Here is a 15,283-nt window from a genome sequence, read left to right on the forward strand (position 1 = left end):
AGGAGTTTGGCCTAGAGGCAGAGTGCCTGCCTAGCATGCACAAAGATCCGGGTTTGATTCCTCAGTACCACATAAGTAGAAAAAATAAAGCCGGAAGTGGTGCTGAGGCTCAAATGGTAGAGCTCTAGCCTTGAGAAAGTCCAAGGACAGTGCTCAGGCCCTGAGCTCAAGCCCAGGACTGGGAAAATAAATAAATACATACATACATACATACATACATACATACATACTTCCAAAACACATCAATATTTAAATGATTTCTGCTCAAAAGTGTATGTATAACATGTTTTCTCTCTGACTTGCACTCATCGTATTAACATGTATTATCTTATTTGCTACAGAACTGTAATTTTCTCTGCTCATCCATGCAGTAGGCAAAGAACAACATAATGCCTAGTGCTACGCTATGTCCTAAGACAAAATAAAAAGAATAAAATGATTTGATCACATTTAAGTGACTTAGACTCTGTGTGAGGGAAGACTGAAAAATGAACAGAAAACCACTAAGAATACTTGCTTAATGGTCTTTTTGCCCTGAAAAGTAAAGTAAGTCTAGCTACTTAGGATGCCAAGTCTGAAGGTCATGGCTTGAAGCTATCCCAGACAGAAAAGTTTGTGAGAAAAGTTGTGAGTAATTAACTTACTGAAAGTCAGAAGTATGCCGGGTGCGGAGGCTCACGCCTGTAATCCTAGCTACTCAGGAGGCTGAGATCTGAGGATCGCAGTTCAAAGCCTGCCTGGGCATTAAAGACCATGAGGCTCTTCAATTAACCACTAGAAAACTCGAAGTGGTGCTGTGGCTCAAAGGGTAGTAGTCTTAAGCTGAAGCCCTAGGAACAGCGCCTAGGCCCAGTGTCCAAGCCCCATGATCGACCAAAAAAAAAGTTATAAGTGGAGTTGTGGCTCAGGTAGTACAGCATACAGCAATAGCCTTGTAAGAAAAAGCTAAGTGAGTGCTAGAGACCCCGAGTCCAAATTTCAGTACTTGTGCATACACCCCCCTCTCCACACACACACACACACACACATACAAGCTGGGTATTGATGGCTCATGCCTGTAATCTTACCTTCTTAGGAGGCTGAGATCTAAGTATTGGGATTTTGCAGTAAGTCTGGGCAGGAAAGTATGTAGAATTGTTATCTCCAATTAGTTACCCAGGGAGAGTAACTGTGGCTCAAGTTGTAGAGTGTTAGCCTTAAGCACAGAAGCTGAGGGACAGGCCCTGATTTAAAGCTCCAGGACCAGCACTTAAAAAAAAAAAAAGAAAAGAAAAGAAAAAAGAGGTGGGCATGGTGACACCTGTAATCCTAGCTACTCTGGAGGCTGAGATCTGAAGAACTCGGCTCAAAGCCAGCCCGGGCACTAAAGACTATGAGACTCTTATCTCCAATTAACTACTAGAAAACCGAAGTGGTGCTGTGGCTCAAGGGGTAGGGCTAGGTAGCCTTGAGCTGAAGAGCTCAGGGACAACGCCCAGGTCTAGAGTCCTGGCCCCAGGACCAACCCCCCTTCTGCCCCCCAAAAAAGTATACAGCAAGGACCTTGTTCACTAGGGCATTTCACAGTCACACTCTATTAAAGAGAGGAATACATGCTAAAATAGTTTTACACAGCCTAATCAGAGTGCTTGAATGAGTGACACCTTCAGTTTGATCCCTAGTACTGAAAATATAAAAAAGGAGAGAAACTGAATTATACAAGAGTTATAGGAGCACTTAGAATGGATATCTCTTATGTGTAGATATTAGATGAGGTTACAGTGATTACCTCAGGTATATCAGAAAAATTTCCTTAAAGATATTTGAAGTTGGGCACCTGGGGCTCACACCAATACTCTTAGCTATTTGAGAGGCTGAGGTTGGTAGGATCATGGTTCCAGGCCATGATGGAAAAGTCTGAGAAACTATATCTCAACAAGAAAGAGATGTGATGTTTTGTGCCTGTTATCCTATTTCCTGTGGGAAGTGAATAAAAAATAGGAGGATCATAGTACAGGTGTATGCCTGGGCAAGAAGGCAAGATCCCATTTCTAAAACAACCAGTGCAGAAAAAGGTTAAAGATATAGCTAATAACTCGTGGCAGAATGCCTACCTAACAAGAATTGATTTCACACTCAAGTATTGCTTTAAACAAAAAACAAAATACAAAACAAAACAAAAACAGCTAAGATTTGAGCTGAGTCTTGAGAGAGGAAATTTTAAAGTCAGATTGGTGACTTCAATTACTTTAAATTGATATGAACCATCAACTATTTCCAGAGTGCCAAAAAAGTGTACAGCAGATTAATCTTGAGGTCATTGCAATCTGCTCTACATGCATATTTCCTTTTTTATTAACACAAATATGCTCATTAAAAATTTGAACATTGGCTGGGAGCATGGCCTAGTGCTAGTGTGTTCTCCTAGCATGCACGAAGCCCTGGGTTCGATTCTCTGGAACTACATACTCAGAAAAAGCCAGAAGTGGTGTTGTGGCTAAAGTGGCAGAGTGTTAGCCCTGAACAAAAAGTGTCCAAGGACAGTGCCCAGGCCCTGAGTTCAAATCCCAGGACTAGCACTACCACTGCTGGTGCATCTTTTTTGGCCATTCCTAAGGCTTGAACTTGGGGCCTGGGCACTGTCTTTGGGCTTTCTTTTCAAGTGGTAGTGCTCTACCACTTGAACCACGGTACCACTTCTAGTCTTTTCTGTGTATGTGGTATGGAGGAATGGAACCCAGGGCTTCAGTATGTTCGTGGTAGAGTGCTTACTCTACCACTAGGCCATGCTCCTGACCCCAAAGAAGTGCATCTTCCAAGATGAACATAGCTCCTCAAAAGTCAATCCAATGAAAAGAAGGAAGGAATGTGCTAACATTAGGAGCACTGTACTGATGATTTAAGGCATTTGGATCTTGAAGGTGTCAGGAAACAGATCTATGTTAGGATAGGGCCTGATGAGGACTACTGAAGAACTTCACTACAAAGTTAAGGTTGGTGTTAGATCTCAGAAAGCAAAGAACTCAAATGACAGATGGTTGGAAGTTTTAAGCTGCTTTCTCAGTAATAAATCAGGGTTGGAAAGAAAAGGGAGGGGTAGGAGAGAGAGTGAGTTCTCCTCCCAAACCCCACCAATCTAATGGATAATGCTTAAGCCTCTAATCCTAGCTACTTGGGAATCACAGTAAAAAGACAGCCTGGGCAAAGCTCATGAGATTCCATGGCAAATAACGGCTGGACTCAGCGGCATGTGCCTATCATCCTAGCTACAAAGCACAAATAGGAGGATTGCATTCCAGGCTAGCTTGGGCATAAACCAAGACCCTATCTCCAAAAGAAAACAAAAACAAAAAAACAAACCACCCTCCCCAACAAAACAAAAAACAAGAGAGGTTCAAATGGTAGAAAACTCTCAACTGTAGCAGTGCCAAAGAAAAAGAAAAAGCACTTAGTCGCAGTTATTGTAACTTCCAAGTCTTGGCTAGCTAAAAAAGAAAAGGCCCAGGCTGATTCACACACTACACCTGGACAGTTACGTGACAGGAATCGACTGTTGCAGTGCCCTGGGTAGAACAGCAAAGCCCCAAGCAGGTGCTGGCACTCGGCAGGCAGGGCCTCTGGGAGACGGCGGGCCGCCCGCCCCGCCCGCGCACCCCCCCCCCCCCCCCCCCCCCGCGACGAGCGGCCAGGCTGCCTGGACTTGACAAGGAGGCCCCGTGACCGCGGCGTGGCGGGGGCGGAACGCAGGCGTGCGCTCCCGCCGGAGGCAGTTTCCAGACGCACCGCCGGAGCGCTACACACCCGCAGCCCAGCGGCCTCCCTCCGCGCGGCCTGGTGGTGGTGGTGGCGGCTTACGACCCGGGGCCTCGTTCTTCTCTTTCGCTTCCTCTGGGCCGCGGCGACCCCACAGTGCAGCAGGGCCCGATTCAAGGACACCACGGCCTCTCAAGGTGCGGCGGCCATCCCGTCTGGCCGCCTCACCACAGTCTCCGGCACCGGAGAGGACAGCCGCTCACCATCTTTTGTTTTTTTCCGGGCCGGAGGCGGGTCGGACGGTTCCAGTTGAGGTGGGCCGGGGGGTGGGGGGAGGGCGAGGGGGCGGGGAACGCGGGTAACTCCGGGCCCCAACCACCACTACTTCCTGGACACGCCGCTGAAAGCAGGCCGTCCTTGGGACCACCCACCTCTTCTCTGATTGGCTAACTTCTCTCTCAATGAGCTTCCGTCGCTGGGGATTGGCTCGGACGCACCGTCTGTCACCTGCTTCCCTGTGGGAATCTTAGTCGCTAAGGGAAGCGTTACTAGAGACCCGGTTAGGGGAGAGAGGTTGGTTGGGCCCCGGATCCCGGTTTGTTTGTTGTAGTGGGGACGGTCCCCGGGGCGCGAGCTTCTGTCGCAACGGCCGGGGAAAAGAACCAGTAGCGGGACGGAGGGCGGAGGTGGCGAGAAAGTAAAGGTTTTAGAAGTGGAATCACCTAACCCAGGCAGCATCCGAATGGGTACGCGGTAGGGAAGGAAGGCCGTTGAGAGGGAGGCGGCCTAATCCCAGGAGCAGTGGCGGTGTAGGTGGCAAGGCCTAAACTGGTTGTGCGAGAAGAGAAAAAAAATAAACGTCTTGGTGGTGGTGGTGGTGGGGGTGATTTTCGTGATCGGATTGGGTGGGGGACTCTAAATTTCCCAGGTGAGCATATAACAAAAATGCACTGGAGAATATTCGTTGGCTTTGCTTTAGAGTTGGGAGACTCTGGCCTTCAAAGAAGCAACTTCTTGAATAATTCAGCACCTTTTTTTTTTTTTATTGCTTCAGATGGGCAGCTCTCAAAAAAGGCACAAACAACTGAAGGATGGATACAATTTCATATGTTAAAGACATGTTGAAAGGAAAATAAGGTATTCACATGGATTTAATTGTGGATAATCGTACAAAAATTATATCTCGGAGGAGACAGTCTTAGGTTTTTAGTATTAGGCTATCCTTATTTCTTTTTTAAGTTTTCAGCTTTGTAAGTTTGCTTAAAATCTTCGTATAATTGCCAAATAATATTGTTTGCTGATTTATAGACCTGACAGTTCTGGAAATGAGAAATCTTGAATCTAAAAGCATGTTAACTAGCATTTTAGTGGACATTGCGGCTAAATCTTTCATTCAGAGCGACCACTGTAAAAACATATTGAATTTGTGATTTAAAATACACAGAAATTGGATAGTTGCCTCCTCCTACAGTGTTTTACACTTTCAGGCTAATTTCTCTGTAAAGGAGCTTCCTTATTAAACACCTGGCATATTTTGAGAGGTAGAGTTGCAACATTAGCTTCCCTGGCAGCCTAGCCATTTGTGCTCAAACTGCTTTCAGTCAGGTGCTTGATGTGTTGCTACACATACCTCTTAGCACACCAAAAGATTGTCAAAGAATAGTTTATTTCCTCAGCAGAGCACCTCCACGCTATTAATGATAGACCTGAACCCTACCCTGGGAAATTTTGTGAATGAGATCTGGCCAACTGGATTTTAAAAGAATTCCTTTATAGAAGTTTGATAAACTTCCTTTACAATTTGAAAATAAGCTTCTAGACAACGACATTCAAATATAATCCAAAAATAGCGTCTGCTTAGGCAAAGCCAGGAAGTTTCACTGGCTGTCAGATATCCCTGGACCTAAGCATTCCAGTCTGAGGGATAAGTGCAGTATGGGGAAGCACAGTGTTTTGATATACTCCCACAATCTTCAGAGCTGCACAGTCCTTTTGTTTCCTATTGGATTTCATAGCCTTCCTGTTGGGCTTTAAGAGAAGTTCAACTGCAACTGTTCAGAAGATAGAATAGGTAAATTATTTTTAGTTCAAGAAAGTTCAGTGAGATTATGAGAATACTACTTTTATTTTGGAAGAAATTCATTTTTGGAAATACAAATTATACTTCACCCTCATTTCTGAAGTAGCCCTTTGCTTATTAAGAAAATAAATAATTGAAGCCGAAAAATTTGTTTTAAAATGAAGTGCCCATATATTTGAAACCAGAGTGTCAAAGAAGGAGGAGGATGAGGGGAAAGAAGAAATAATCAATTTGGTGTTCAGATATGAAGTATTTGTGCCAAATTCTGCTTGACTAAATAATGGTTTGAGGCATAAGACAAAGTAGTAAGTTCAAATGTGTTGTATCCTCTAGAAGCTATTTTTAAAAAATTTCATGTTAAGTTATCCCACTGCAAGATTTGACACATGAAATATCTGAGTAAGGCACAAAAATTTAAAAATACTATTTATGCAAAGTCATGCAATCCACAATTAACACCTTGGATTATATACATATATATGTATATGTCTGTGTATGTATTTATATATGTATATTTATTTGAACAGGAATCCCAGAGCCTCAGTATGAATCAGTCTAGACCTAGATCTGATGGTGGTGGTGAAGAAACTTCATCTCAAGACCAAAATCATCGTGAAAATGAGAGAAGATGGCAGCAAGAGCGTCTCCACAGAGAAGAAGCTTATTATCAGTTTATTAATGAACTGAATGATGAAGATTATCGGCTAATGAGAGACCATAATCTTTTAGGCACCCCTGGTAAGATGTGAACGAAAAAGAGTATGTCTTTAATTTTCCATTATTGGAAAGAAGCATTTCAAATAAGGATAGCTTCACCCCTCCTTTCCCCTCCCCGATCTTTCTTTTTTTTTTTTCTGTTCTGTTTTTGTAAACATTACAAAATAACAGTAGAAAAATCACTAGCTCGCTTCTGTATTTTATGAGAGTACTATATATGTGAACCAACACAAATTTCAAACTAATAGGTTAATGTGTGTTAAGTTTTTGAACATATATTCAAGCATATGCTTTCTTTTGCTTGCCACTATCCTCCTCCCCCCACTCTCTTTCAATTTTACATTGATGAGGATTGAACCTAGGGAATGTTGAGCAAGTGTTCTACTATTGAGTTACATCCTGAACTCCCTATTTCTCTAAAGTTAAAATATTTATAGAATATTTTAAACTCAAGTCTGACTCATTTGAGGTGTTAACAATTATTAACCTATAAAGTCGTAATCCTCAAAAGATCAATGTACTTCATAATGTTCTTAGAAATTTACTTTTACAAATAACATGAAATTTCTGTTTTTAAATATTGTTGATTATAATAAAGTAAATTTTAAGTAAAGGAAGATCGGAAGTTTTGTCAAAAATATTTATTTTTAAATTTTTATAATGGTCCCAGAACTTGAACTCAGGGCCTGGGAGCTGTCTCTGAGCTTCTGTGCTAAGGATTAGCATTCTGTTATTTGATCTACAACTCTACTTCTAGCTTTTTGATGGTTAATTGAAGATGTAAATCTCATAGACTTTCCTCCTCAGGTTGGCTTCAAACCATGGTTCTCAGATCTCAAATCTCTTGAGTAGTTAGGGTTATAGGCATAAACCACTGGGGCCTGGCTTCCCTTGTTAATTTCTTCTGGTTTATTTATTTATTCTTTTTTTTTTTTTAAATAGGCTCCAGCCTTGCTAGGCAGCTGTTCTGTCCCCTAAGGTATATATCAACCCTTTCATTTTAGCCTTTTTTTGCCCTGGGCTGTCTTAGAACAAGATCCTTTTACAGATACACACAGCTGTGTACCTCTTGCATAGTGGCTAATTTTTGTGCAGTGTGGGAAGGCCTTGCTAACTTTTTGCCTAGGCTGGCCTTGAGCCATGAACCTCCTGGTTTCTGTTTCCCAAGTATCTGGAATTCCAAGTGTGAGTTCATTATACCCTGACAAAAAAATGCACATAATTATTCTTTATATGTTCTTAAATGTATCAGGTAGCAATGTTTTACCAATTACTCAAATCATATTTTAATTAGTTTTAATAAAATAGCATTAGATGCCACCAAATTGATGTATATGTATGTCAGTTAAATATTTTAATTGTTCAGTTTACACACACAAAAATACCGTACTTGTTTGATATAATTTACTAAAAACTAGTTTTAGCCTTCATGAGGTCTCATAAAACTTGATAATTTAAAAATTGTTGAATTATTTTTCTTTGTTTCAGGAGAAATAACTTCAGAAGAACTACAACAACGGCTAGATACAGTGAAGGAACAACTAGCATCTCAGCCTGACTTGAGAAATGGGACAGATAATAGAGGTACTATGGAGTCCTTTCCGTAAAGAATATGCTTGATTGGAGCTGTGATATGTAAAAAAAAATGCCTTATCTTGTGTAGTGTATTTAGTTTTGATGTTTTCAGGTACTATTTAGGTGTCATTGGCAACATAGAACAAAAACATGAAGATTGTGTTACATGAAGTTGTATAGAATTAAGGTAATTATAAACAGTTGTATTTAATCTTAGAATGTGTATCCTACTTTTATGCAGTGTTCTAACTAGGCTTAGCTTCTAAAAATGTATATACAGAAAGACTGAGTCAGGATACCTGTTTTTAATTTCTTTTAAAAACTTATTAAACAATGTATAGCCATAATGTAAGAAGGTTTTATTAAAATTTTGAACTAAAGATTTGGAACATGGGGATTTAGCTTATTAGAAGGGCACTGTCCCTGACTTTAGTCCTCAGCTCTGAAAAAAAAATTAAACTAAAGGAAGTCATTAAAGCTAAAACTAAAACCTAATTCTGGCATTCCTTTTATCAGTTCTATCTCTATCCCCAGATCCCCAGATATGTTTATCTGTAATTTCACCTCTTTTTTTTTTTTTTTTTGTGGGTCATGGAGCTTGAACTCGGCCTGGGCGCTGTCCTTGAGCTCTTCAGCTCAAGGCTATCACCCTACCCTTGAGCCTAGCCCCATCTCCCAGTTTTCTGGAGGTTAATTGGAGATAAGAGTCGTAGATCCTTTTGTGCCAGGACTGGCTTTGAACCTTGATCCTCAGATCTCAGTCTCCTGAATAGCTAGATTACAAGCATAAGCTATCACGCCTGGCTTCACCTCTTATATTAAAATGATTATATCAATTATAGTGAATTCAGTAAATTTTCAAAATGCAATAGCTCAATGATATTGAATATTTTTTTCTATGCTAACAGCTCAGAGAAGGCAGACCAGTTTGTTTCACAAATCCTAGGTTTTGCCTAACTAATAGAGTGAGTCTGTAATTGTGCCATCTGGTGAAGTAACTTAATGTGACTTCTTAATTTAATAAATTTATAAGGAAGTTCCTCAGTTATACTAGCTATAGTTTCTCAACAGTCACATGTAATTGGACTGCACAAATATGGAACATCTCTCCTGTTGCAGAGAGGCTTATGGGATACTTTGGTTCAAGAGTATCACTTGCATGATCATACTTAGTTACATCTACAGCCAGGTACTTGCTGGCACCTAGTCCAGATTGTCTCCATGTCCATTTGCCATGCTTGTAATTTATAATAGAAGATTAGGAGGGAATTGAGTTAACTTGTCTGTATTCACTGTTACCATTACATTCTAGTTAGCCAAAGATACAGTGGCATTGTTTACCTGTCTTTTACTCATAATTTTTTCAAACTAAAATGGAAATTAGGTATTAACCTTTTTTTTTTCCCCCCAGTGATGGGGTTTGAACTCTGGGTCTGGCGCTCACTTGCTGTCACTGAGCTCTTCAGCTCAAGGCTACCGCTCTACCTCTTGAACCACAGCACCACTTCTGGGTTTTCTGGTAGTTGATTGGAGATAAGAATCTCACTAACTTTAGTGCCCAAGCTGGCTTTGAACTTTGATCCTCAGATCTCAGCCTCCTGAGTAGCTAGGATTACTGGCATGAGCCATTTGGCCCAGCTTAACCTATTTTAAATGTGTTTATTACATTGGTCTTTTTTTTTTTTTGCCAGTCCTGGGCTTGAGCTCAGGGCCTGAGCCCTGTCCTTGGACTTTCTCAAGGCTAGCACTCTACCACTTGACCCTCAGCACCACTTCCAGCTTTTTTCTATGTATGTGGTACCGAGGAATTGAACCTGGGTCTTCATGCATGCTAGGCAAGCACTCTACCACTAGGCCAAACTCCCGGCCTGACATTGGTCTTTTTAAGTATGTTTTACTGGAGAATATACTCATCAAATAGCTTATTATCTTTAAAATCTAGCTAAGGTCACTATTTTATTGCACTATCAGGGATTAATAGATTTAACTTCAGCATTAAAAGAAAAAAAACAAGTTTAAACATTTATGAAAAAAACAAAAATTGTTTACAAGCTACTTTGGAATATTTTAATGAAATAAAAAATGTTTTATCTAATAGGTATTTCTGATTAGAACATATTTTGAAGTTAAAGTCTGTTTCAAAATACTTTTCATTGAGTTTTAGACTCAGTGAAATATATTAAATGTATTTAAAAACCCAAATTATTTTTATTGAGGTTTATACTTCAAACTGACTGATTACAAATATAATTGTATAGTAGTTCTATCATAATGAAAAATTTAATTGGGACACATTGATTTATAAAGGGGCTCATTTAATAATATTGTGAGTCTCATTAGTCTTGCAGCTATTGAAGAAGCTTGGAATTGTGAATATGTATGAGTGTATGTATATGTGTGTACAACAGAACTAGAGCTTCAACTCAGGACCTGCGCTCTTGCTTTTTTTCCTCAAGTTTTTTTCCCTCAAGTTTGATACTTTACCATTTGAGCCACACCTCTACTTCTAGCTCTTTGCTGGTTAATTGGAGATGAGTCTCTTGGATTTGGCTGCCCAAGCTGGCTTTGAACTTCACTCCTCAGATCTCAGCCTTCTGAGTAGCTAGGATTACAAATGTGAGCAGTTGGTGCCGACCTTGAGGCTAGAGATTTATCAGTGATTAAAATGAGACAAATACCTTTGTCTTCATCGAGTTTACATTCTAAATGAATGTACAAAATAAGTTGAGAATGTTTATTGAATGCTTCTACCAATGTCAGGTATTACTCATTTTATATTCAGTGCCTTATTTTATATTCATGATCACCCTATGAGATTGGCATTATTGTTACCTTTTATTTAAAGACAGGATATAGAACTCTCACTTCACATACAGGCAGCTAACATAGTTCTCACATTTTATCTAGAAAGCTAGGTTTCTTTAGATGTAGAGTTTCGGTCAGGTCTTGAGAAATAAGATGAAATTCCTAAGGAATGTTTCCAGATGTAGAATGATTTTGCATGAATTTTGAAGTATCTTATTGCTTCTAATGTAAAATTTTGGTATTGGATATATTTTTCATTTGTCTTAACATTTTGTTAATAACAAGCAGATATAAAGCAAGAAAGTACATTTCTCCACAATTTTGCAGAATATTAATGTTTCATAATTGCACAGATAGTACTTTAATTTTTAAGTATGTTTATTTATAATATATACTTTTAGAATGTTCAGGTTTTTTGCTCCTTTTGTAGTACTGAGGCTTTAAATTTGTAGCCTTGTGCTTTTTAGGGAGGTATTTTTCCACTTGAAGCCTCCAGCCTTCTTTGCTTTGGATTTTGTTTCTTTTTTAATAGTGTCCTAGGGCCAGTCTCAGACCTCAGTCTTCTACCCAGTAGATAGGACCCCAGGAAAAAAAATCACCATCCCTGGCTTGTTGATTGAGATGTAGGGGGAAGAGGGTGTCTTGCTAATTTTTGCCTAGGTTAGCCTCTGACTGCAATTTTCCCTAGATTTGTCTCCTGGATAATTAGGATTACAAGTACACCCCCAGCCCTTTTAACCTTTTTACTCATTAAAAATATAGTCATTCTTTAATATAAATTCTGCTGTTGTTGTTGTTTTACAAGCTTTCAATAAGGATCTAAGGATAGATTTTAGAAATAGATCTATAGTTGGTTTAATTTTCCTTTCAGATTCAGAAATTCTGAGTGAAAGTTCAAATGAAGATTCTCTGATGGAATGGCTAAATACCTTTCGTCGCACAGGAAATGCTACACGAAGTGGACAAAATGGGAACCAAACTTGGAGAGCTGTGAGTCGGGCAAACCCAAATAGTGGAGAGTTTCGGTTTAGTCTGGAAATCCACATAAATCATGAGAATCGAGGATTTGAAGTTCCTAGAGAAGATTATATGGACATTCCATTGTCAGATATTAGCAGAGATCATACTAGGAATAGACAACAAAGATCAACTAGTCCTGTGGCTAGGCGAACAAGAAGCCAAACCTCAATGAATTCCAGTGGTAGTCGTCCTAATCGTCCAAGGACTAGGCTTGGTTCAAGGGGTCAGAATTTGGTTGAAGGATCATCTTCAACACTGGGAAGGTCAAGAAATGGCCTTGGGGGAGCAGTTAACATTCCTAGAACTAGTTCTCCTGGCACTAATTTTAGTACTCACACAAACCAATCAGGTAGTGAACTCAGGCAGAGGGAGGGGCAGCGATTTGGAGCAGCACATGTTTGGGAAAATGGGGCTAGAAGTAATGTTACAGTGAGGAATACAAACCAAAGATTAGAGCCAATAAGATTGCGGTCTACTTTCAGTAGTCGAAGCCGTTCACCAATTCATAGGCAGAGTGGCACTGTTTATTACAATTCCCAAAGGGAAAGCAGACCTTTGCCGCAAACCATCAGAAGGTCTATTAGGAGGAGAGGTATAACTCAGGTTTTTTTAGAACAGGATAGGGGACGCCGAGGTACTACACACACCCCATTCTCTAATTCAAGACTTGTGTCAAGGATAACAGTAGAAGAAGGAGAAGAATCTAGCAGATCGTCAACTGCTGTACGACGACATCCAACAATCACACTGGACCTTCAAGTGAGAAGGATTCGTCCTGGAGAAAATAGAGATCGGGATAGTATTGCAAATAGAACCCGATCTAGAGTAGGGCTAGCAGAAAATACTGTCACTGTTGAAAGCAATAGTGGTGGTTTTCGCCGAACCATTTCTCGTTTAGAACGGTCAGGTATTCGAACCTATGTTAGCACTATAACAGTTCCCCTTCGGAGGGTTTCTGAGAATGAGCTTGTTGAGCCATCCTCAGTGGCTCTTCGGTCAATTTTAAGGCAGATCATGACTGGCTTTGGAGAACTAAGTTCTCTAATGGAGGCAGAGTCTGAGTCAGAGATTCAGAGAAATGGTCAGTATTTGCCAGAGATGCACTCAGAACTGAATAACTTAGGTTCAGGTCATGACAGCAGCCAGCGCAGTGTAGGTTCATCACGAGATAGGCGAAGCCAAGTAGGCAGCACTGAAATGTCAGGTGACAATGGGACCACTCAGCCCCAGGCTCGAAACAGAGACAACAGAGGTAGCAGGCAGTTGGAAAATTCAAACAATTTAGTTGAAACTGGAACCTTACCTATTCTTCGCCTTGCTCACTTCTTTTTACTAAATGAGGGTGATGATGAACCAATACGTGGTTTAACCAAAGAGCAGATTGACAATCTTTCGACCCGGAACTATGAGCACAATGGTATTGATAGCGAGTTAGGTAAAATCTGTAGTGTTTGTATCAGTGACTATGTAACTGGAAACAAGCTCAGGCAATTACCTTGTATGCATGAATTTCACATCCATTGTATTGATCGATGGCTCTCAGAGAATTGCACTTGTCCAGTCTGTCGGCAGCCTGTTTTAGGATCTGGGGTAGCAAACAATGGGTGAAGTAATGTGATCTATTCAAATACTGTATTTTAATACAGCTGAGTATTCAAGCATTCTTTTGTTGAGTTATCTGTGATTGAGTTAACCAGGATGAAAAATAACAGATTATAGTTTGAACTATTTTTTGTGTGCTTTTTTAACTTGTTAAGAAGAGGACATTTATATAAAATTTAAAAATGCAAATGTTCGATTATCCAAAAGTACAGAGTAGTTAATATTGCTAGAACCAAATAACTTTCAAAGTGTTTTTATTTTGGTAGTTTTGTCATGCTAAGCACTTTTGTATCTGCACAATTCTGTAAGTTCAAAACTCAGTCTTTTTTTTTTTCTTAATATTACTGCAGACTTTACTTGGATTTTCAAGTTTCATAGGCTTAGTAATGTCTAAGTCTGAAAGAATGTTTGGCTGAATGTTTGCTAAATATATTCAAGTTACTTGAAGTGATAACATGCAGCATACTATATGTGTATATATAGATGTATAATTTTAAGGTTAAATGTACAGTCTAGAAAGTACAAGTTTGATTCTTATTTAAGCTTTTGGGAAAATGCGGCATATGGCACAGCACTTAATGTTGACAAGGTCCTTTCTGAGAGAAAGAGGAATAAGATATAATCTTAAGCTAGAGATAATTTACTGAAGCGTCTCTGACAATCTGAGTTTTTAGGTAGCAAGCATACATAATACTGAATAAGTATGTCTTTATTCAGAAATGGAACATGGAAAATTTAGGACATAAAGGTTAAGTTCAGCCTCTTTGTGACTTTTTGGAAATGCAAGCAATTCTTTGGATAAAGTAAGATATATAATGCATGGTGTCTCAAAGTTAATTTTTAAACCTAAAAAACAAAGTCTTATAAAGAACCAAATACATAGATAATGTGTTAAGTTCACTTGGAGGCCAAAAAAAAAAAATCTCCAAAGAAAACAAAAGAAAAAGCTTTAAGAGAATGTAGAATTTATATAAACACAAAGTATGCATTAAAGATCCATTTCTAACAATAAATATTAAAACAAAGATTGTATTGTGAATTGTTTTTTTCCCCCTTTTGGTTCACTTTGCCTATTCACTGTCAAAATACCTATTCAATAACAGTTTTGCCCCTGAGGTCCTGTGAAACACCAAGAAATTCATAACAAGGAGCTTCCTAACCCTTGATGTTTGAGGCTACTAAAAAATTATACCCTCTGGGCCAAAGATTGCATGTTATATTTGAAAAAAGAGGAACTCAATAAATTATTACTAATGACTTTTCAACTTAGCATCATGAAGCCTTACTCATTTACATTTCAAAAGAAACTATAAAATTTGGTTTAATGAAGGAATCCATGGAACATTTCACAAAATGTGTTTTGTTTTCTTTATCCATACTAGGTATTACCAACACAGCAATATTTTTATTAAGAATAAATAGACTCCTTTGTTAAAAATAACTGCTTACTAGGTGGTAAGAAATATTGTAGATATTGGGGACTCCTTGAGTGACAGATGAAGGCCATCTTCATGGAGAAATTATTTGCTTTTGAAAATTAAAAATAACTTTCCTGTTTGCTAATGAAAATATGGCAATTGTGTGTGTGTGTGTGAGAGAGAGAGAGAGAGACAGACAGACAGACAGACAGACAGAGAGGATATTGCTTTAGAAAAACTTTGAAAATACCACAGGGCTAGAGTGAGAGATTTAGAACTATCTACACATTTAGTTTTTCTTTCCAATTACTGTTCGAGAGTACATTTAACACTT

At 39.4% G+C, this 15,283-nt stretch overlaps 1 protein-coding gene across 5 annotated transcripts; it reads left to right on the top strand.

Annotated features, from left to right (window-relative positions):
* The first annotated feature begins 3,787 nt into the window (after positions 1 to 3,787).
* On the top strand, positions 3,788 to 14,548 carry Rnf6 (ring finger protein 6). Of its 5 annotated transcripts, none has more exons than XM_090342361.1 (5): positions 3,788 to 3,929; positions 4,787 to 4,869; positions 6,340 to 6,550; positions 8,018 to 8,113; positions 11,781 to 14,548. In XM_090342361.1, the coding sequence occupies exons 3-5, from the start codon at positions 6,358 to 6,360 to the stop codon at positions 13,535 to 13,537; spliced, it is 2,046 nt and encodes a 681-aa protein (XP_090198487.1). In that variant the 5' UTR covers positions 3,788 to 3,929; positions 4,787 to 4,869; positions 6,340 to 6,357; the 3' UTR covers positions 13,538 to 14,548. The 5 variants fall into 5 exon arrangements, with proteins under 5 accessions (XP_090198487.1, XP_090198485.1, XP_090198486.1 ...); XM_090342359.1 differs by lacking the exon at positions 3,788 to 3,929 and adding an exon at positions 3,937 to 4,046; XM_090342360.1 differs by lacking the exon at positions 3,788 to 3,929 and adding an exon at positions 4,219 to 4,305.
* The last annotated feature ends 735 nt before the right edge of the window (positions 14,549 to 15,283 follow it).

The sequence above is a fragment of the Megascapheus bottae genome, chromosome 11, assembly GCF_031878675.1.
Source record: "Megascapheus bottae isolate mThoBot1 chromosome 11, mThoBot2.hap1, whole genome shotgun sequence".
NCBI classification, from domain to species: Eukaryota; Metazoa; Chordata; class Mammalia; order Rodentia; family Geomyidae; genus Megascapheus; species Megascapheus bottae.

What these genes read in the sequence shown, in the direction of transcription:
- Rnf6 (XM_090342357.1), top strand. Translation starts at nt 6,298, where the DNA reads ATGTCTGTGTATGTATTTATATATGTATATTTATTTGAACAGGAATCC. An exon ending in TAATCTTTTAGGCACCCCTG is followed by an intron (nt 6,551 to 8,017) that starts GTAAGATGTGAA and finishes TCTTTGTTTCAG; the next exon opens with GAGAAATAACTTCAGAAGAA. An exon ending in AAATGGGACAGATAATAGAG is followed by an intron (nt 8,114 to 11,780) that starts GTACTATGGAGT and finishes TTTTCCTTTCAG; the next exon opens with ATTCAGAAATTCTGAGTGAA.